Source organism: Phoenix dactylifera, chromosome 9 (assembly GCF_051530095.1).
Source record: "Phoenix dactylifera cultivar Ajwa chromosome 9, Ajwa_hap1_PhDact_Kaust_v1.1, whole genome shotgun sequence".
NCBI lineage: Eukaryota > Viridiplantae > Streptophyta > Magnoliopsida > Arecales > Arecaceae > Phoenix > Phoenix dactylifera.
The window spans coordinates 3561617-3583280 of NC_143198.1; the positions used below are offsets into that span (position 1 = coordinate 3561617).

Sequence of the window (21664 nt, forward strand, 5' to 3'; positions counted from 1 at the left end):
ACTTCTTTTTGCTTTCAAATCCAAAGATGATTGATACATTCATCTACATGTATGTATGTATTTATATGTGCAACTATGGATATACATATATATACATATATTCATGTATAAGCATGCGTGTAATCAGGTTGGGTTTCCAATTTTTGAGCATGGATTTATCTGAATCCAAATCCAACCCAATAAGATCTTAGGTCTAATTTTGGAATAGTTTATGAGTTTGTTTTTATACCCAAATCCTTCATTTTGAGTTTGTTTCATATTAGCTAAGCAGGTTATCAGCCTCCAATGATGTCCCTACTCGCATGTGTTCATTCCTTCTCTTAGACTTAAGACTCCTAAACGTTTCCTAAGTTACCTAAATTCTAATTCCAATATCACTTGCACCTCATGGGTGTTATCAGGGTTGCCAAGTTTGTATGCTTGTTATTTCCGTGACATTTGAAAGTAAATAATTGCAGAGTTGCTAGAGAGAGAGACTACTAATCCAATCTCTAATCTAAAGTATCACTTATCCACCTCTTCTTTTTCATGGAGTCGTCACCTGCTTCCAAAGTTCCAATCCTCCTAATTTATTCACTCTTATGTTGGGCACCAATCGCCCACCAATGCTGATGGCCCACCAAGCACTACTAATTTGCTAAAAAAAAAAAACAGTTGTTTGGTTTAAAAAAGTGAATGAGTCAGTCTCACTTGATGAGACAAATCGGCCAATAAAAGCTCGTTGCCTAGCTATATGCTGATCGCCCAAAGATTCTCAAACCCAAAAAGTGAGTGGAGAGTCCTCTACATGTTAAACCCTTTCCCCAGTTAATAACAACTGGGCCATAATAGCTAGTTGCTTTATAACAAATGCAATACTCTAACAAAATCCTCATGACCGAGAAGCGCAGACATGATTTATGAGCAAGATATGCAGATTGTTACCATATCAACCAGCATTTAGCCCCAAACTACTCGGCAGCAAATTCTGGCCATCACCTATATATTACATTTCCAGAGGCTATTCAGGTAAGTTCTCTTTCAACTTTCTTGCGGTGCTTCATTGCCTCTTCTAGGCCTCCTTCTGTTCTTGAGAGCTGTATTTGACGGCATTGGAGAATCCTTGCCGGACATGCTTCGGTGGATGGACTTCCTTATCTTTTATTATTTGGAGTGTTCGGTCATAATAGCACCTCCACCATCAAACACCAACTCGAAGGCGCGCAACGTCGGGATCATCACTGTTCGAGCACAACAGCCACCACATCATCGCACGGAAGCATGCAACGACTGCCATCCGGCGAACGAGCCAAGATCTCTAGCAATTCCATCAGCTCGGCATTTTGGTCGCGCCCGTTCCAGACGGCAACAAAAAGTTTGCACAATGATACGCTATTTGGTTGAGTTTGGCCTGTTATTAGGCTCACAACCTATTCGGTTTCCCAACTGTTTGGCTCGCGTGGCTTGTTGGTGTCCCTCCTTGACTCTTGGGCCCGTTGGCCTTTGGCTGGCCTATAAAGCTGCATGGTTCTTTGAATCAGGGCAATGATTTATTGGTTTGGTCTTGCATGCCAAACATGATGACAAAATGGAACCTCTAGAGTAATCTGTCACAGGATTTTAGAAGAGAAGCATCAAATGTCAAGAGAAAGAACAAAAAACGTGAGGTCTTGTGAGACTAGCAACATTTGTAAATGAAATGAAGCCCTCTAATAATTGTACAGCTGTTCTATATATCCTTTAATCATATTGACTGCAGTGTGTTGCATTTCATGCATCAATAATAGCAGGTTCTGATTCCAATACTATGTTGGTCCATTCCTTGCTATCTGCATGCAGTTTTCACATGAGGATGCTTAAAATGGAGAACTAATTGTTATTTTCTTGTGGTTTTTGCCTATGATGCAGCACTACAGCTTTGATCTAAATCAACATTTTTTTGGTAGAAATCTAAACTAACATTCAAATTTGCATGTTTTAAGTAATCTCTGCCTGCGTTGGTCATCTGTGGAAAGATGTTTTGGCAATAAGTCTTGCCGGAGCATTACATGCCATGTTATCAGAATTAAAATTCTAAGATGTTTTTCAGTAAAACAAAAGTTTAGCAAACTGCTGCTTACAATTCATGCTTGAATCACAAGATATTTTACATGGCACAGCTCTCATCCATCCTAATAGAATCCTTGGATGAACTTGGTTTTTCCCTTCAATTTTATTTTGGGGTGCACTTCTTGAAGACAGCTTTCGATAAAATTTTTACCATCTTGCAGCACCCAAGACAATCTTTCAGTAAAACTTTCGAAATTGCTCAAGCAACATTCTGTCACCATCTCTTACCAAAGAAGATATTCTGTGATCATCAAGAAGAGAGAATTGCTGATCCGCTGAAAAATTGTTTTCGCCCTCTGGGCACACTTCTATATGGTTGGTTTCAAGGTCTTTTCCTCCATTACATAATTTCAATGTGGAGTTAGTCATCGTAATGGCCTTGGGAAATAAAGAAAAAATACCAGTTATGTTCCCATGTCCTGCGCTGCATTTATCTTCACTTAGCTCCCCACAGGGACTAACTTGATGACTGCAGCTATTGGCATGCCCACAAAACCAATGAACACACTTAAAAACCACTGCAATCCTGTAAGTGGTGTTGTGTTTGCAAAATCACCAAGAAATTGAACAATTATGACTTGAAAGATGATGGTGCTCGTAAGAACGCACACAAAGACATAGTTCTGCAGCATGCCCTTGAACACATCTATCTTCTCCATCTCTCTAGAACTTATCTCATTGAACACCTGCATTGGACACTGAAGAAATCAGCAGATATCACAAAATCTGGCTTGTGCATCAGGCATTAGTAGCCACTCGCCTGCTTCTATTTACTTGGAAGCATAAAATGTATTTTTTTTATATTAAAAAAGTCAGATTATTGAAAGATTATTTCTTTGGTTAGGTTTGTTGGGGAACTTCATGTACCAAATTCAAAGAAAACCTGCAAAAGAAGAAATAAATAACTGGGCTAGACGTACCACTTAAGGCACTTTGTTAAAGATATGTATTTCCCCACTATGCAGGTGAATTTGTAGAAATTATTGTCGGCAGGATACAAAGCCCATACTTTTTCAACACTTTAGACTGCACCATAAATTATAGCACACCAATATTTGCACTTGTTAATTTGTAAGCGAGAGAGAGAGAGAGAGAGAGAGAGAGAGAGAGTTGTAATGGAGAGAGAGTATGGCTGTAACAATGAAGAGAAGGAACCAAATTTGCCGGAGTGCATCATATATATAGAATTGAAAAGAAGCGACTCTTATAAAAGTATGGTTGTCAAAGTTTCAAACTTCCCACAGATAAGAAGAGAAAACGAAGCATCTCTTGGTTAAGGAACTAAACAGTTTCCAACAGATAAGAAGAAAAGTTGTTATTTTGAAAAATAAATCTCTGGTGTTACTTTGAAAATAAAACTCTAACAAAGTTAACATTGAGATTATATATAGGCTGAAGCACACATTTGGCAATATTGATGGTCGATAACATAATTGCTACTCGAGTTGGATGAAAGTGCTTAAACCGATGCATTGTTGAAAATATACTCGCTAGAACATCATTGGTTCCAAGGGTCTAATGTAAAGAATGTTGTACAGGTATCTCAAAACATAAGATTTATGATTTCTAAAAAGGACCTTGGTATTTCATTGCCCCACACCAAATGTAATTCCGTAATTGACAACAGTTCATATACGTGAATGCTCTGGCAATTGCCTTTCTTTATCCAGTGTTCAGAACCCACGAACTTACACAATCAACATGTACACACACACGCACACACGCACACACACATGCAGATGCCCACGCCCTCATGCGCACGAAGGCACGGGCGCATGCATGCACATGCATACGCATGTGTCCCCCACCCACCCACCCGCACCCTACTGCATCTGTATACGCACACGCACGCACGAGCACAAGCACATACGTGCGCGCGTGCACATGCACGCATGTACGCGCCCACATACGAAAACGACCACGAACATGCAGATGCACACATGCACACATGTGCGCGTGTGCAAGCATACATTACACACACACACACATACATACATACACATATATTTTTATGAAAGAATATTGATACTAAAAGTTCAGGTGATTTGTCCCTTTTTTCGTATTCTGATGTTTTACCAATAAAGCATATGGATATACTATCTATCATTAGAGACATTCTTCTTCGCTCCAATGAAAAATAAAAGAAACTAAAAATATAAGAATTCCTAAGAGAAGTATAAATGTCAAGAACTTACCTGACAAAAGACAAACGAATTGAACATAATTGTATTCAGTGTAGGATCAGCACCAGGGCCCTCAAGCTTAAATAGTCCTTTTCCTTGTGTCTGGAGATACCACATTATGATAAACTGATAAAATGCTTGCCCAAAGATATTTCTCCACATCATGTTGGTAATGAATTTTCCTGTCCTTCCAACTGGTGATCTTTCCATCAAGTCATCCTGAGGAGGTTCAGTGGCTAATGCAAGTGCCCCCAGAGTATCCATGATCATATTGACCCAAAGCAGCTGAACGGCAGTCAGTGGAGCAGTTCCTAGAGAAAATAACAATGTGATAAAGTGAGAAAATGTTAGAGTATGGAATTTAATTACAACCATGAATATTTTTTACCTGTCAAGCATGCCGAGGAGAAATTAACTACGAGAGCAACCACGTTAACAGTGAGCTGAAACTGTACAAACTTTTGAATGTTTACGTATACAGAACGTCCCCATTTTGCCACAGTAACAATTGTTGAAAAATTGTCATCTAAAATTATGACATCAGCACTCTCCTTAGCCACCTGCATGAAACAAGTAATACAATTGAAAACAAATTTGTGGAAACAAATTATTAGGTTCCTCTTACCAAGTGCTCGATCATAATGATTAATGAAATTGTTGCACAACTAAAATTGTGATCATTCAAGCATTATGCAAATCACATACAGAATATCCACCATCTAAGTGATGAAACTGAGAAAGAAAAATGCTGCCTCTGCAACTCTCTATAGTAAAGGAATTGTGAATAGAGCAGAATGTAATACATGCAGCAAGAGCAAAAATGGGCTGCCATAACTTGTTTGACAAAAATAGTTTGGTTATCTTTTCGGAAATATGACACTTATATGAGAAGAGAAGAAGATCAAGAATGTTGAACTGCGTGATGTTGCTGCAAAGGGTATACTTGAGGAATATGTTAGGCATATGACTAAATCATTTTCCATAAAAGAATGAAACCTGGAACAGACTCCGTTACGAATATATGATTGAGAGCACCAGAATTCCCAGTTACAAACGGGTTAGCCGAGACATATACAGTTCTTTCTAGCCATAACCATTCAATGATCTGAAAAAATTCTTGGTAGGGTATTACAATCTATGACATACATCCTAGCAATCCCTTCAACTCAAAGAGGAAAAAAAAGGACATACATCCAAGCAATAACACAGGGTTATTGATGACAGAATATATATGACAGCAACAATTTTATTTTTAAAACCTTTTAAATCTCAATGCATGTAAACATGGTTTCTATAAGGTCAAAACACAAGTTTTCTGATGGCACCGCACCACAACAATAGGAGGAATGCCAAAATTTAGCATAGGACAGCTATAACTAGAGACAAATCAATATATATAATTTCATGATAGTATTGTCATAAACTTAAGTGTTTAAAGTCCAAACAGATAATAGTACTCATCAAGATCGGCGGAACCATCCTGAACTGCCCGATTTAGAGTGTATCGAGCTGTACTGAGGGTGGACCAGGATGGTTCCAACAATCAAATTGAGAAACCAACGAAGGAAGGGGAGAGGGAGAAGGAAAGAGAGAAAAAGAGAGAGGGGGAGGGAGAGGAAGAGGGAAGAAGAGAGAGGGAGAATGTTGGACAGCTGGTGGTGGACGACCAGTGGGCGGAGAAGGGGCTCCACCTTCCAGTTTTCTTGTTTTGTTCCAAACAGAGGTCCCAGAGAGGGGCCTCTTTTTAATTTCGAAAAATTTAAGTGAAGTCTGCAAAAAAGGTTGCCGACTTCACTTTTTTTTTTGAAATAAAAAAAGAACCCCCCCTCTGAAACCCTTGTTTCGAACGAAACTGGGGAACCGGAGGGTAGAGCCTCTCCTCATCCCCTCCGCGCCCCTCTCCAGCCCTCCACCGGCCTCCGCCGACCACCACCAGCCATCTGCCCCCCTCTACTCTCTCCCTCCCTTCCTCCCTCTCCCTCTCCCTTCCACCCCCTCTCTCTCGCTCTCTTTTCCTTTCTCCCATTCTCCCTCTCCCCCGCCCTTTCTGCCATGTTGGGGTGTGCTCCACCGGCCTTCTCTCTCTCTCCATCTCCCTACCTTCCCCCTCTCTCTCTTCCTCTCTCCCGTTCTCCCTCTCCCCTGTCCTCTCTGCTATATCGGTATAGGCCGAGCATGGAATGACATAGGGGCGTACCGGACCGTGCTGTCGAAAAACCAGTACAAGTTCCGATACTGGCATAGCAATCCTTGGTATTCATTCCTCTTTATCTACACATTAATAGCATAACACACCATTTCAAACTAGTATGGCTGACAAAGCTATAGCAAACTGCAGAAGATCAATGCAACAGAAAATTCAGACTGAGATCCTGCATATCTGCTGGTCCATGGAAGCATGTCCTGATACTAAGATTCTTGAAATTGAAGATGCATTATAATGATATTTATATAAATGATCAAACCCTGCAATTTAAGGATGAAGGCAAAGGATTGTGGTGCAGGCAGCTGGGATCTGTGGTCATCAAGGAAACACAGCTAAGATTGATTCAACATGAATATATGTTTATCGTGATCATGCAAATCAGCAGTACAACATGTTTAGAGAAGAGATCTGTCTAATTTATAGTTGTAATTCTGTTAAAGTTATCTTCAACCTAAGGTCCTATACTGCCACCAAATGATGTCCTGCTATTGGAAGCTTGCAAAATAATTCAATCCTATAAGTTGTATCACTAATAATGTAACCCTTTGTATTAAAATTTCAGTATTCACATTTCCCTGACAAATCACTTTGCCTTTTGCATGTGCATCAATACTTCAGCCATTTGAACATGACAGTATCCGTGCACGTCGTCTAGTTTTCTTCCATTCCTGCTACTGCTAAAGCAATATTCACTGACTAAGATGCTCTCCAGGGTCTGTAAGGACAGAGGCTCCTTAACTGCATCTACTAATTGAACTTAATTATTCTTTTCTGAATCACTTAATTATGATAAAAAAAGTCCGAAATTTTGTCTTAGAAGCTCACTCCAAATTAGTGTAGGGTCTGGAACATTTTGGCACAAACAAGCCAAAACCTTTGGCCTAAACAAGCCAAAACCTTTGGCCTTTATCACTGAGGTAGCTACATCAGTTTGTTGAAGTGAATGATGGTAAATTCCTTTAAATATTAGTCTTGGTAATGCCTTTGAAATATATATATATATATATATATATATATATATATATATATATATATATATATATATATATATATATATATATATTGCAGCACTCCATTATGAATCAACTAATTAACAATCTGAATATTTTTTGATTCATGTATTTTTTCCAGCCAAAATTTTAAACAATGATTACACATAAGTTTGAAATATAAATGAGTTTTTACTAAGCAAGTAAATAATTAAACAGTAGTGACTGCTGCAAGCCTGAGAATAAGACCATGCACTAATAGCATAAGGGTGAAGTAATATAGCAATGATGTGGCTAATTTTGTAATGTAAAAGAATGGCAGCAGGATGAATAACACTCTAATATCATCACTCATGGCCCAGCCAACTGATAATTGCCTCAAAGATGCATTAAATCATATAGATTAAGACTACACCAGTTTGACCTGCTACTACTGTAAGAAAGAAAATTTTGTTAAGTGCTCTATTATTTAATGATTTCGCAGCCACCAACGATGTATAGTTTTCAGCTATACAGTCTAAAAGGTGCTTCATTGATTCCATGATTCAAATCTGAATCATCTTTTTTTCAGTAAACAATCTGCATCATCTTTTACTGTCTGTGTGCTTCCAGGCTAATCAAAGGCCTCTTTTCATCTTTCATGTCCAGAATACAAGCATCATGATTTTTTATTGGTTTTTGTTCTTCCAGCAAAATTTGTTTTGATGGAAGTAGAGCATGATGGTTTGATGTCCAAAAAACAGAAGGAAACCTGATTTCTTATTCTCCTTAAGCATGCAAATATCAAGGCAATGAACCAAGCCAAAACAGCACGCCTGTAAAGTTGTGGGCAATGATACACCAATGTTCAGTCATAGATGTGCGCCTGTTTGAAAACTGGCTGCACTTGTGGAGAATAAGCTTGGGCATGTTATCATCCCGATTCCCTAGGTTAGTGTTTTATATGTATCATAAATCCTTAGAACTGAGATGGTCCAAGCATGCTTTCAAACATTTGTTAAGTGCTTTCTTTCTAAATTTTGGGAAATAAATAATGTATCATAATGCTATTGACGTCCTACAAAAGAGAGCTCCATGAAAATAACATATTTAAGTTGACCAAACTAAGGAGGACATTGCAACACCATCTGTCTCAAGTAAAATTGTCCATAACAGATTTGAAAAAAGTAAAGCATTAGTGAAAAGTAAAATGCCACTTCAGATATGGAAAAGCATGGCATAAACTAGGTTGCTTTATTGAACTAGCTCAATAAATGCTATCTTAAAAATAAGGAAATGCCAAATTACTGGATTATGCTAGGGCCCATGTATAACAATAAATGTGATAATAGAGAAAAAAAGGCAGAAATTATAATTAATATTTATGAGTAACAATGAAATTATGGGAGAGGATGACAGGATCAAACTATGAAGGCTTAAAAAGAAAGGTTGACAACAATCTCAGGGAACCAATTTGGATGTCTTCCATGAGGGTCAATCATGTGGTCTATTTTTTTGCTTAGGCAATTGGATCAGTTTCCTGAGGGGAGGGCAATCAAAACAAATACCTCAGTCCCTGCTATGCCCATTGCAAGTCCAATATCTGCCTCATGAAGTGCTGGAGCATCATTTGTACCATCACCAGTCACAGCAACGACGTCATTAAACCTAGTGTGCAGATGCTGTACTAGGTTGTGCTTATCTAATGGAGAAGACCTAGCCATTACCTTGTAAATGGAAAATTAGCAAGTTAGTGAAGGGGCGATCATTGGTTAACTGTGAAATTTAAATAATTTTAAGTACAAGAAATACAACCTGGATTTTTGGAATTAGTTGAAGTAATTCTTCAAGACTCTTCTCTCTGAACTCAGGGCCTTCAATAGCTACACCCTCATCAGTAAGTATACCACATTCTCGAGCAATTGCTTTTGCTGTATTTATGTTATCCCCAGTGACCATTCTAACAGTAATCCCAGCAGACTTACAAACGGCAACAGACTCCTTCACACCTGGGCGGACAGGATCCTTGATGCCTACAATTCCAATACATGTGTATCCCTCAACTGGAATTTGCTCCTTTGCCAAGAAAGCATTTCCAATTTCTTTATAAGCAAGGCATAGGGTCCGAAGAGATTCACTAGCAAAGCTTTCAATTATATCCTTGAAATGATTGACTGCTGCTCTGTCAAGCGGAAGAACATTACCTGAAGGATCTATAAACTTGTCACAAGCAGCCAAAATGAGTTCTGAGGCACCTTTACAGTGCACATGGTATTCTCCTTCAGGGAGTTGGAGTACTACTACCATTCTCTTTTTTGCAGAATTAAAGGGTTCCACTTTGATGAGTTTGGTTTCCTGACGCTGTGCCTGAAAATTTCCACCTAGTGACAAGCCAAATTCCAATAAAGCAATCTCAGTTGGTGTTCCTAAGATTTCAAGCTTGCCGTCTTGGTTGATCACAACTTCACCACCTGTGTTATTAAATATGGACTGCAGAAGAGTTTTAAGTGCAAAATCAGGAATTTGGGAGCACAAACTAATAGTCCCCTCAGAAGAACTTACATCCTTGACATTTCCACATATACAAGCTTTCACAACAGTCATATGATTGGTCGTCAGCGTTCCTGTCTTATCACTGCAAATGGCCGTAGCTGAACCCATAGTCTCGCAAGCAGCAAGGTTGCGGACCAGTGCTTTATCATTCATCATCTTCTTCATGGCAAAAGCAAGACTCAAGGTCACGGCTAAAGGCAGCCCTTCAGGAACTGCAACCACAACTATCGTAACTGCAATAGCAAAATACTCCAACATTTGCAATGCATCATCTCCTGACCAACTCAAAAGCAGACCCTCATGATACTTCCGGCTCATAACACCTTGTGCTAGCACTGCAAATGTCACGACTGCAAAGAACAGACCAATTTTCCCAATGACAGTTGCAACTCCATTAAGTTTGACCTGCAATGGAGTTTCATCATCTCCTCCTTCACTAAGCGTAGCCATCAGCTTCCCCCACTGAGTTCTCATGCCAACAGTGGTTACCAGCATTTTGCAAGATCCATCTTGGACCTTAGTCCCAGATAGAAGAAAAGGATTCTCTGCATTCACATAAACAGGCTCACTCTCCCCTGTCAGACTGGATTCATTGATCAATAAAGAAAATCCACTTATAAACAGCCCATCTGCAGGGACTTGATCTCCAATTGATAGATGCGCGATATCACCAGGAAGAAGATCATAAATAGAAATCTTCTGTCTAAACCCATTCCGTGTAACTTGCATTGAAATTTTCTTTTTCTCCCTATCCAAATCCTTGAACTGTAATGACTGCCGATAGTCACTTGTTGCAGTGACAAACACAACTAAAAGGATGCTTGCAACAATTCCAAGGCCATCATGGGCACCTTTCGGCCATCCTTCCATGGCAATGCCGACAATCAGGGATACAACAGCGCACACAGCAAGAATGACGAGTGTTGTGTCTTGAAGTGCTTCCCATACAAATACCCAAAAACTCTGAACCTTGCTTGCAGTAAACCTATTTGCTCCATAAACTTCCTGTCTGCGCTTCAATGCATCCTCAGTAGCAGTAAGCCCATTAGTCGTCAATGTGGAGAGCTTGTCTGCAATGCCCTCCACACCACCATGCATCTTCAACTTCTTTACATCATGGCCTTCGACAATGGATCCCAACTCATCAGCACCAATCTGAAACCCAGCCGCCTCAACTTCATCAGGTACAACGTATTCGCTATATACTTTGACACCTGAAATTCTTTCAGGGATGTGAAAATTGGCAGATTATAGTAAAAGGAAAAGCAACTATATCTCACAAGTTGCAGACTAGAACCAGATGGAGATTGAAGGATTACCATGCATGAACTGAAGTGCAGCTTTGGAAACCAAAACAGCAATGCGCAACTTCTCCTGTAAAATGCAGCACAAGCTGTTAGTGCCTCCATGGAATATCATAAAACAAAAGAAAACTAAGATTTCTAAACAGATTTCCTCAAACCAGTGAAGAAGCGGCATGTGAATTTGGCTGCATGAACTTGGAGGGTGAGGGAGGACGCTCAAGTGAAGCAGAAGGGAGATTAGATTAGTGCTTTTAACGAAAGGGGAGCACCAAAATTGCTTGTGGAGACCATTACAAGTATTATAAAAAGTAATTAAGAGTTCACAGATTTGTTATCTGTATCAGGAGGAATGCATGCGCCACCACAATCTAGAAAATTAACAGCGAGCATGCATTAGAGCGTCACTCCGAGGTAACAACCGATGCCAGGCCAGTACTTTTTCTAGATACAATGGACCGATTTCCATCAATTCTTGTCAGAGATGAACTATTGCTGTCATTAGCAATACACAAATGATCTTGTATTAGTTGATGAAACTTTCACCTCTCTTCCTTTTAGTTAGATCTACCAAACTCTCCTCGTGTTCGATTATTTAGTGATCCTTCACATATCTTCAGTTAGATCCACCGTACTTCAGATCCAAACTCCCAATCCAAAAGGAGAGCATTGAATACGATTCCAAATAGCAAAATCCAAGCAACAGGATTAAACAGGCGAACAGAACGGGAGGCAGGAAAATATTCAGATAGCGGAGCAAGAAAGACGGGAGAAAGAAGAGCACCTGGTTGGTGCGTTTCATGGTCTCTGCCTCGGATCGCTTGGAGAGGTTGGCGGTGAAGCGGAAGCGGCGCTTGGGGTTCTTGACCACGGAGCACAGCTTCCGCCATCGCCGGAGCGCCTCCTCCGACGAGTTCTTCGGCTTCACCCCGCCAAACCTATCGTTCACATAGCTCTCCATTTCCCCCGCCCCCAACCACCCACAAAACAAAGTCCCCTAATAAGGAGGAGTCGATATCGCCAGGTCTTTGGGCGCCGCGCCTCTGTAAATATAGCAGCAGGAATAGAAGTTTGAGATCTTGGAGGAAGTGGGGAGTCAACGTTAGGAGCGGAGCAAGACAGCGACTAGAAGCGCGTGGTTTTATTTCGACAAGCGCGTTGTTTCAGGTTGGGAGTGGGGAGGGAATCCGACACGCCGCCCATCGCGTGTTTCAGGTTGGGAGTGGGAAGGGAATCCGATCCGCCGTCGATCGCCATGGAATCTAGTGAGGTAGGATGGTGGTTCGTCTCTTTCCTCTCCCGTCACTTTCTGGTCGGGGTTTTTTTTTTTTTCCTTCAGATTATGGTGATATTTTCACCCGTCAATGTAACCGTTTAGTTATTTTTGGTTGTTTTATTGTTCATATTTGGAAATATGGTGATGACTGATTCGTGACTCGGACGTTTTGCCTTGGGAAAAATATTGACGCATCTAGTATTAAATGAGGATGGTTGTTTTAGCAATCCCGTGGAACCGACCAGTGAGAAATTCAAGTTGCTTTTGTAGCATACAACTCACTCACTAAAACAAACCCTACCAGATCCTCCTTAGAATCAAATGACTTTTAATCATACCCATGATTTCTTGTTCGAACTTAATCAAATTTCTTCATGATTGAAATGAGATTACGGGAAACATATTCTGTTTGCTCCCAAGATGGGATCCGAGGCTTGCTGCAAGACTATGGTAGATGCCCGGACGTGCTGTTGATATTGGATTAGCCGAAAAACGATGATCAAAGAAGAAAATGGTAAGAATAGCATCGGTCCAAATATCTTGTTTGTAAAAAAAAATTACGATTGACCGCATCACTAGAAAGAAGATGAATTGAATTGAATAGAAGGTAGTTAGAGCTAAGAGATAGAGTTCCACTGGTAGAAAACGGGCGAAAAAGAGTAACAATAAAGTAAAAGTAATTAAATTTTTCTGAAATTATAATTCACTTATTTATATTTAAAAAACTAAACAAAAAGTAACTACTCACTTCAATCATGACTGTCCATGTCTAGCCTCCATTTTCTTGACACTTCTAGTAACTTATATGCCAATTATTCCCCACCATTTAAGTTTATCATAATGGGGCCGGTCACACAAATTACTATACTTAACCTGTATCATAATAATTCATATTACTAGTCATTTCTATCTATTCGGCCTAATACCTTTCAATTGACTCGATCAGCTTTCTATTACTTCAGCTTTACTTGGAATATTCATCTGAAACCCTATTATACATATCGTGTTCTTATCCCACCATGAGGCTGAATGAGCACCTGTCTTCTACGTATCATCTTGAGAAAAGATGTAGTGTAAACACATTCCAACGTTAACATTCTATATATTATAAGTAAAAGCCATCTGTGATCTGTGAGGCCTCTCCGACAGTCCATATCTCAGCAAGGAGGGGCTCTTTGCCAGGAGGGCCCTTGCAAAACAGCAGAATCATCAGACATGATCACAAAACTAGCTCCAGCAGTGGATTAATGAGGGTCAAAAGACACATTACTGTTAATCTTCACCGACTAGAGGTCGAAACCAATGCACCGAGGTTTTGTCTGCCTTTCAGTTGGTGATCTGACATCCTGCTTCATGTAGTCACTAGCTAAAGCCGTAACTTTTTGAATAACTAACTGCATTAGGAGAAGCCTTCCTGCGTGTGAAATTAGCAAGAGTTCCTGTGTTTCCATCTTTGCCACAGTGTATTGGAAAGAACTGATAAAAAAAATCAGGTCTGTTCGTAACATCTGCCAATAGCCAATCATCATTTAGCCATTCCTCTGGAAATGGGAAGTAAGCCTCCACTTTATCATTTGGCTCCTGGCAAATCTTTTAGCATGATAGCACTCAAAAAACAAGTGGTTATTAGTCTCAGAAACCAATTTACATACAGGGCAAAGAACATTATATATATATATACAGCACCATATCTAGACAGAGGAATGGCTTGAACATATTCAGCAAACTGAGATCCAAAAAGATCGGTCATTAAGTTTCTATTCGAAGCTTCATTATCTACTAGAAATATAGGCAATCTAATCATAATTCATGTTAATATAAGTGGCTTTTGTAGGCAATTGGGATCTCTAAGGCTCATGGATGCTTCAAAAACTCAGCATTCACTACATTGCCAAGCGACTTATACAAGCCACCTTTAGGAGATTACTCCACCGCCAAGTGACACTACTCGAATTAGAGAACTCCCACGGGTTCATTCTAGGGCAGGTTTATTCTGTAACACACCGACGACATGTTTAGCTATAAGAGCAGCCTTAGTAGATCAAACATCCCTTATAGCCAAGCCACCATTATCCTTAGGTCTAAAAATATCTCAATTCACATAATGCAGCCTTTCTCATCGGATCACTTCTCCCAAATTAAACTCCTAATGATCAGACTAATCTAATCAAGAACAGCATCAGGAACACAAGAACGAGCAAGCGAATAGTTTGGAATGTGCACCAAACAAAATTGGTCGAATGTAATCTTGCCCGCCAAAGATAAGCTATCCCTTTTCCACCTAACAAGTGTAGCCTACAATTTGTCAATAAGAAATTAATAATCAGCACGAGAAAATCGGTGCCTAAAATTTTAGCACCTACGTACAAGAAAGTAAAAAATCCAATTTGCAACCTAAGCCCCTTATCCACCATTCTTTTTTTTTTTTTTAATACAACGGTGACTCAGACTAAACGAGTATGAGTACACTCAGCAAAACTCTTCTAAATGATGTGCAGCATAGAAAACAACCCAGTCGACGACGCTATTCCACCATTCTTCGGTGCCAATAATGCACCTTGGAAGATAGATAAATAAGTGATTTTTGCGTATCGATTTTTTAATTCATAAGATAATCATAATGATAAAAAAACGTAGCACGATTTTGACAATCTAGAGAAGTTTTAGCATAATGAAGCAGGTCTCTATTCCTTCTGCTTTGTGTAGCCTTCTTACTAGTGATGTAGCTGACTGTGCTCGTGCAAGACCAGTGTGAGCAGCCGATATATCAAAAAAAAGAAGAAGCAACAATATCAAAAGCTTCACAAATACTCATTCCTGCAATGTTCTAACATTACTCATAGAAATCACTATGAAACCCACCAGGACGAGGTGTCTTATTTGGATCTCCAATCATGAGGATATTGCTAATGAGTTTGTTAGCGTTATAATAAATCTTTCATAATCTTTTGTCCGCAAATATGAGTTTCCAGCTTTGCCCTTTTTCGCTGCAAAGAGTCAAATATCTCACGCGTTGCTTCGGGGGCGGGCCAAGTATATCCCATTTCGCGCAACCGCCCGTTATATGCTTCTCCTCCCCAACTCCCATCACTAGACGAACACTTGAGGGGGGAACCAAGAAAGATAAAAGAGAGTCCTGGTTCTAGCCTTCGAAGCCCCGAGCTGAAACCCTAAAGGAAAGCGAGCTAGCCCCCTCCGATGGCGAGAGACGTGGAGGCCGGCGAGGCCTCCCGGCGGGCGCCGGCACAGCCGCCGGACGTCCCTTCCGTCCGGATCCGGTCGCGGCCGGACCCCTTGCTGATCGTCTGCCGGTGCTTCAGCTTCCTCACTGCCGTCATCGCCGTCCTCTGCGTCGTCGTCAACGTCCTCTCCGCCGTCCAGTCGTTCAAGAACGGATCCGATGTAAGCGCCGCCCACCCTAACAAACCCTACATCGTTCCTTCCTTCCTTCTTCTTCTTCTTCTCCAAATCTCACTACTTCTGTCGTTTCTTTTGTTTTTGGGGAAAAAAAATTGGAAGATTTTTGGTGGGATATTCCGCTGCTACGCGGTCCTAATCGCCCTCTTTGTAGCCGTTGCCGAGACCGAGTGGAGTTTTATAATGAAATTCTGGCGGGTCAGTTTCGATCTTTCATCCTCGTTTTTTATTTAGCTATTTTAAATTCGACATAACTTCAATTTTTAAAGAATTTTTGGTCTATTAATTAATTAATATTTTTCCTTAATAAATGCAGATATTTGAGTACTGGGCTGGAAGGGGTATGCTGCAGATCTTGTAAGTATTTGTCCGCTATGCTTGAAATTTCTCGCTTGTCTTCCTTCTTTCCTTTAGGAGAAAATTTGCTCTTTTGGCTAATTTATGAGGAATCAGGGAAGAGAGAGAGAGAGCTATCTGAAGTGTAAAATGTTAATTTTTTTTGCACTACAGTGTTGCCGTGATGACGAGAGCTTTCCCAGATGTCAGCGGGCGGCGGAAAGATCTGATTTTGCTTCAGGAGATTGCAAGTTACCTTCTTATGGCATGTGGTTTGACATACGTGATCTCGGTAACTATTTCAAATAAATGCTTTGATTGTTCATTTTTTGCACAGAATTACGTAGGAGAAGGCCTCAGAGGCCCGTGCTGCGCCTAGACAAGTGGTGTCTAGCATGGTCTAACTTGTTTTCAGAATCTAAAAATGCAGTGCCATGTAAATTTTAGTTCTTTGGTTTAAAGTATTGTCAAAATTAAATATATATGGACTAACTTTTATGTGATATACTGGGTAATTAGCAACTTGAGACGAGAGATGATGCATTTGAATTTTACTCTTTCAATCATGTCATGGTGCGTTAGATGTTTATGCTTGTTAATTATATTGCACCATTTGGAAGACCCCCCAAAACAACTACTACTAAGCATAAAAAAGGGGGAAAAAGCTACATCATGTTTTAATGTTCTGTATATTTATTAATGCCACAATCATTCAGGGTGTACTATGCATTGGTTTCCTGAAGCGTGCACACCAGAAGAAGGAAATAACACAAGAGCAAGCTGTTAGAGATCTAGAGGTAAGGTGTAAGCAATTAGTTCATCGGCTTCAAAAGCCATTCAACTGTGAAGGCTGCAGTGGATGTTAAATTTTAAATAATAGCTATAAGTTTGTTTCCTGCTCAGTTCAGTTTGTTTGTAATATTCAGTGATCTTGATTCTGTGGTTTTCTCAGGCTCGAATTCTACATATAAGAACATTGGCTCAAATCAATCAAATTTCATAATTAGTGATTTGCAGTGTACTAATGTGACAAATGAGACAATTCAACTCTTTAACACATTCTTCAACCTTCTCTTTCTCATTCTCCACATTACAGAAGTGGAACATTCACCATACATGGCTTTCCACATGACTCCTAATCTTCATACCCTATGGCTTAGTCCAGTACCAGTTCAGCCTCCACCTTCTATGTTCTAAGTACACCTTAAAAGAAGTGAATGATCCATATGTTCTCCTTCCCAGAAAAGTCGTTACCATAATCTTACGATGCATAATCCAGATTATATGACCTAGATCGAAATGACCTCCATGATCTGCATTAGATCCTTGGATTGTCAAGGCATTGTTATCATGCCTGTTGTTATTTGTTTGATCCCCTTCTTGCGGTTAGCCTCTTTGTATCTCTGGATCTTGTATCCTCTCGTACTTCTGATGGTTGGAGGAACACTGCAGTACTGGAGGATGGGTAGCCTCAGAAATTGTACATACAAAACACAACAAAGAGTTTGACAGTATTGTAAGACATTAAATGTTATGATGGCTACTGTTTTGATTTCAGCATTTTTTTGCTGCATCATTCTATGGAAGTTGTTTATGAGATACAAGTCATGCCACAATGAACACGAGTTGTGTAGTCAATTTGAATACTTTCTCCATACTAGTCTATATATTCAAATTCATGTACTTTATACTATTAGGAGAACAGAGTGATCTTTCTTTTCTTGTGAATTCAACCATCCTATTCCGCCATATAGTTATCAGGGGTGCACACGCCATAACCAGCCATCACCAACCTGAGAAAAAGCATTCAAATGCATGCCTTCAATGCCAAATTTTCAGATAGATGGAATGCCACAGTAAGCTATTTTTTGGTGATGACAATCATGATACCTTTATTGCTGCGAATATGTAACTTGAAATTGTAGCAATTATCAAAGTATCATGTACCTGGCCAAAATCCTTTATTCTTTTGAGATGTTTGGAATCCTTGTTTTCTTCTAATGCCTCTGGTTGTTTGGCTATTACAATATTATTCCAGCTCCTATAGGTTGACTGCTTTAAGTCATGATCATGATAAGTGTGTTTTGCATCAATCAATTCATCTTCTTTCCTAGCTTTTAAGTGTGAGTTAATGCTAATATATATTTGCCATGGGATTATATTTATTTGACACTAGAGTGTGGGCGCGTCTTTTTAAAGAATAAAATAATAATGCGAGTGGAAGGGTTGGAACCTTTGACCTTAGGTGAATAGTCAAAATGCAGATATCATGATACACCTCAGACACAGGCTCACCAGCATAGTTAGCATTATATATTAGAATATATTTTATGCATGTATGTATTAGTACTAGTACTGCTGTTTTTAACTTCAGTTGCCTGTTCTTGCTTGACTTTGTCATCTTCTGTTCCATTGTCTGCAAACTGAACGAAACAGTTGCATAAGAAATTAAGAAGTAAACTCAACCACAATGCGAGAATGTTTTGTAGATTTGTCATTGCAGTACTTCCTGTTCCTTGTAACTATTTCTCTGTACTTTTAACTTCAAGTTCTGCTGATGCAGGAATTGGAACGGCGTAGGGAAGAGCTTGAGGCATTGTTAGTTGTGGACAGGGCCTGAGACTGCAAGTAATTTTTGTTAGATTTAACTTTGTGCAGAATCTGAACAATGAACGTGGTCCACCGATTCCAAGTTAACATACCTATTGTGTTGGTTGATTTGATGATCATATTCAGGAATTGATATCACTTGAACTCTGCTTCATGTAAGTTGTTTGAATAATTTCTGCAAGTTGAAATTAATCATTGAAGGGGAGTAATTTCACTTATTTCTCAATTATATTGGGGGTGGGGGTGGGGGGGATGCAATTTCACCTACTTTCTGGAGTAAGACATTTTGATAAGTACTCTGCGCTACTTCCAGTTTCCAGCTTGGCATCGTATACTTGTAACTTTTTATGATGTTTGATTTCTACTTGATTATTTCTCAAAGATTCTATATTTCCAGCCTTTTTGAACTAGAATCATTTAAGTACTACTTCTGCTCTTGTTTGGATTAGTTTGTCCCTGCCCATTAGGTCATTACCCTTTCTTTTTTGCAAAATGACAGTGGGATGTAGGGAAAAATACATTGCAAATGGGAGAAACAGGTAACTATGCGGAGAAGAAGTGGAAACAAAAGGAAATTGCTGGATCCAGTCAAAAATTTAGCACCAGTAGTTTGCTTCTTCTGCAACATGTTTCCCGTGTAGTTTCCTTCTTTGTCTATTCTAGTTGGTTTCTATTTTTAATTGGAGCTGAATAGAATTGCATCCCGCGCATGATATCCTGTAATCAAATGGACTTTTCTAGATGAAAGACGCATTGATCGTGTTTTAAATTTTCATACTAGTAAGATCTCTTTGTATGGGTTGATGTCCTAATTGAGTTAGGTGGTGAAGTGATCGGTGCCTCTTAGTTTTTTCCCTTTTACTGTGATTGGCAGATATAAAACTTTTGCTATTATCCTGAACTAGTTGGAATCGCTTTAAGAAGGTTGTGTGAAAAGGTTACTTCTAAAATTTCTATTGGTCCGATCCAGTATGACCCAGAAAGTTCCAAAATCATCTGACTTTTAGAGGACTAGTAGCATGCACCATGTTTTTCTACTGGAAATGGTTGTACTCTTTTAAGATTTGTTGATGTGCCACATTTTTCTTGTGAAATGATATTATTACTGCTAACTTGTAACATTAGGCTGCCCAAAGTTGCTTCATTTCTATTTCTTTGATATCAATAATGTTGTTATGTTTTGGTTTGCCTCTGTGCAAGTAGTTCTTTTTCTGATAATATGTGTTCACTGGTTGTTCCATTTACAGATATTTTTCTGGATCGTCAGTGATACCATGATTTGATGCTGTGCAGCTGCAGATGTTTTTGTGTGCTAAGAGTGGTGCCATGGATTTTCATGAGCTGATCGTGTTCCATTTAGTAGTTGTCTTTTAATTCTTTTGTGGAGAACTCAGTTAATTACGTCACTAAGGAGTTGTACCCTTGAAGTGGGAGCCTATAGCTAATGAAATGTTGTTTCCTTCCTGACCCATTTTATTGTATCTATTGATTCGTTCTTTGATTTACCTGCGTTGGCTTATGTGATAATTCATACATGTTTCGTCGCATTATGGACCCGTGCATTCTGCATATTGTTTGCTCTGCATGCGCACGTGTTCTGTCAGCTGTTTTAAGCTCTGAGATACAGGTGGTGCTTTGCAATGTTCAAGCGTGTCTGCTAGTGCTGCTTGCATGTTGAATGAGCTTATAATGGGCTTGGGATGTTGACCAGATCCATAATTTTGCTCATGGAAATGTTGATTTTTGTCAAATTCTGGGGTAATGCATGATTATCTTTGCTGCTAGAGAGGTGTAGGGAACAAGATAGGTGTCAATATAGAAGATGTGACAGATATGCTCACTTTATGGATTGGTTTGATGATGTATGCCAATTATCTGATTCCAACATGCATGTTGCATACATTTGGGCACTTGTCAAGGGCTTTAGTGTATGTCTCGAAGATGTTATTTGAGTAGAATTTTTCTTCCCTGTGTGATACCAAGCATCTCCAGTATTATATCAGCTAGATGCTAGTCTTGATATGTTGACATCCGATTCTGTTATCATTATTGATGGGGTTGGATTAAAAATTAATTTTGCAAACTACTTCTTGTTTTTCTTGCACCAGTTGAATGAAAATGACTTTTCTGTCCATGTAAGCATGCTGTGATTCTTTGATTATAATTTACAAAGTATTGATTCAGATTTCAGGACAGCGGAGGGAGTTCCTTATTCTTTTGCATGCGTCGTTGTTACCCGAAGGCTGGGCTTCAGCAGACGATTCCCATTGCTTGCATCCGATATACAGGGTTTCTCCTTATTTAATAATAAAGACCATCTTGTAGACACATATCCTTGTGGAGCAAATATTTTTTATGAAAATATAAGCACATCCAACGGTTGCGGAAACTAAAGGCGGTAGTCCTACCAACCCGATGTAATTTATCGGACCAACTACACCAGTTTTGAGGCTCTGTGATCTGTATGACGGAGAAATATCTGAAAGTCTCATGCTCAGTTCACTCTTAAGAAATATCCTGCCTGCTGATGCTGGGGGTGCAGAATTGACGCAAGGCACACCAGGCCTTCAAAATATACGTGCCGTCTGATCTGTCTTGTATGAATCATTCTCTCATAGCAACCTGTTTCATTCTAACAGCAAAACCTTCCTCCTTATATGTTGCAGAAATTCTGTTTATGTTATGTTCAATGCAGTCTTGAAATCACCTCTGTAATTTCCTCAAAG

The 21664-nt window shown here is 39.5% G+C and overlaps 2 protein-coding genes across 6 annotated transcripts; one reads left to right on the top strand and one right to left on the bottom strand.

The window, feature by feature from the left end:
• Nucleotides 1–1997: 1997 nt before the first annotated feature.
• Nucleotides 1998–12667, bottom strand: LOC103709221 (calcium-transporting ATPase 10, plasma membrane-type-like). Of its 3 annotated transcripts, none has more exons than XR_015968624.2 (8): nucleotides 12084–12500; nucleotides 11318–11372; nucleotides 9261–11212; nucleotides 9014–9172; nucleotides 6469–6542; nucleotides 4660–4831; nucleotides 4284–4582; nucleotides 1998–2774 (listed from the first exon to the last, which is right to left on the bottom strand). XR_015968624.2 is itself a non-coding variant. In XM_008794456.6 (8 exons), exons 1-7 carry the CDS (start codon nucleotides 12258–12260, stop codon nucleotides 3046–3048), a joined length of 2883 nt encoding a protein of 960 aa, XP_008792678.2. In that variant the 5' UTR covers nucleotides 12261–12500; the 3' UTR covers nucleotides 2036–2774; nucleotides 3009–3045. The 3 variants fall into 3 exon arrangements, 2 of the variants coding, with proteins under 2 accessions (XP_008792677.2, XP_008792678.2); XM_008794456.6 differs by lacking the exon at nucleotides 6469–6542 and adding an exon at nucleotides 3009–3114 and having other exon boundaries at nucleotides 2036–2774; XM_008794455.6 differs by lacking the exon at nucleotides 6469–6542 and having other exon boundaries at nucleotides 12084–12667.
• Nucleotides 12668–15566: 2899 nt separating this feature from the next.
• On the top strand, nucleotides 15567–20443 carry LOC103709222 (vacuole protein). 3 transcript variants are annotated; one of them, XM_008794458.6, is made up of 7 exons: nucleotides 15598–15977; nucleotides 16095–16190; nucleotides 16309–16349; nucleotides 16503–16620; nucleotides 17045–17125; nucleotides 18892–19093; nucleotides 20186–20443. In XM_008794458.6, exons 1-6 carry the CDS (start codon nucleotides 15774–15776, stop codon nucleotides 18946–18948), a joined length of 597 nt encoding a protein of 198 aa, XP_008792680.1. In that variant the 5' UTR covers nucleotides 15598–15773; the 3' UTR covers nucleotides 18949–19093; nucleotides 20186–20443. The 3 variants fall into 3 exon arrangements, with proteins under 3 accessions (XP_008792684.1, XP_008792680.1, XP_008792682.1); XM_008794460.6 differs by having other exon boundaries at nucleotides 20232–20443; XM_008794462.6 differs by lacking the exon at nucleotides 17045–17125 and having other exon boundaries at nucleotides 15567–15977.
• The last annotated feature ends 1221 nt before the right edge of the window (nucleotides 20444–21664 follow it).

Excerpts from the sequence above, each read along its gene's own strand:
- LOC103709222 (XM_008794458.6), top strand. The coding sequence starts at position 15,774 with ATGGCGAGAGACGTGGAGGCCGGCGAGGCCTCCCGGCGGGCGCCGGCA. Across the intron at positions 15,978-16,094 it reads CGTTCAAGAACGGATCCGAT|ATTTTTGGTGGGATATTCCG; the intron begins GTAAGCGCCGCC and ends AAAAATTGGAAG. Across the intron at positions 16,621-17,044 it reads GTTTGACATACGTGATCTCG|GGTGTACTATGCATTGGTTT; the intron begins GTAACTATTTCA and ends ACAATCATTCAG.
- LOC103709221 (XM_008794455.6), bottom strand. The coding sequence starts at position 12,260 with ATGGAGAGCTATGTGAACGATAGGTTTGGCGGGGTGAAGCCGAAGAAC. Across the intron at positions 4,583-4,659 it reads CTCCTCGGCATGCTTGACAG|GAACTGCTCCACTGACTGCC; the intron begins GTAAAAAATATT and ends TATTTTCTCTAG. Across the intron at positions 2,775-4,283 it reads ATTCGTTTGTCTTTTGTCAG|GTGTTCAATGAGATAAGTTC; the intron begins GTAAGTTCTTGA and ends TGTCCAATGCAG.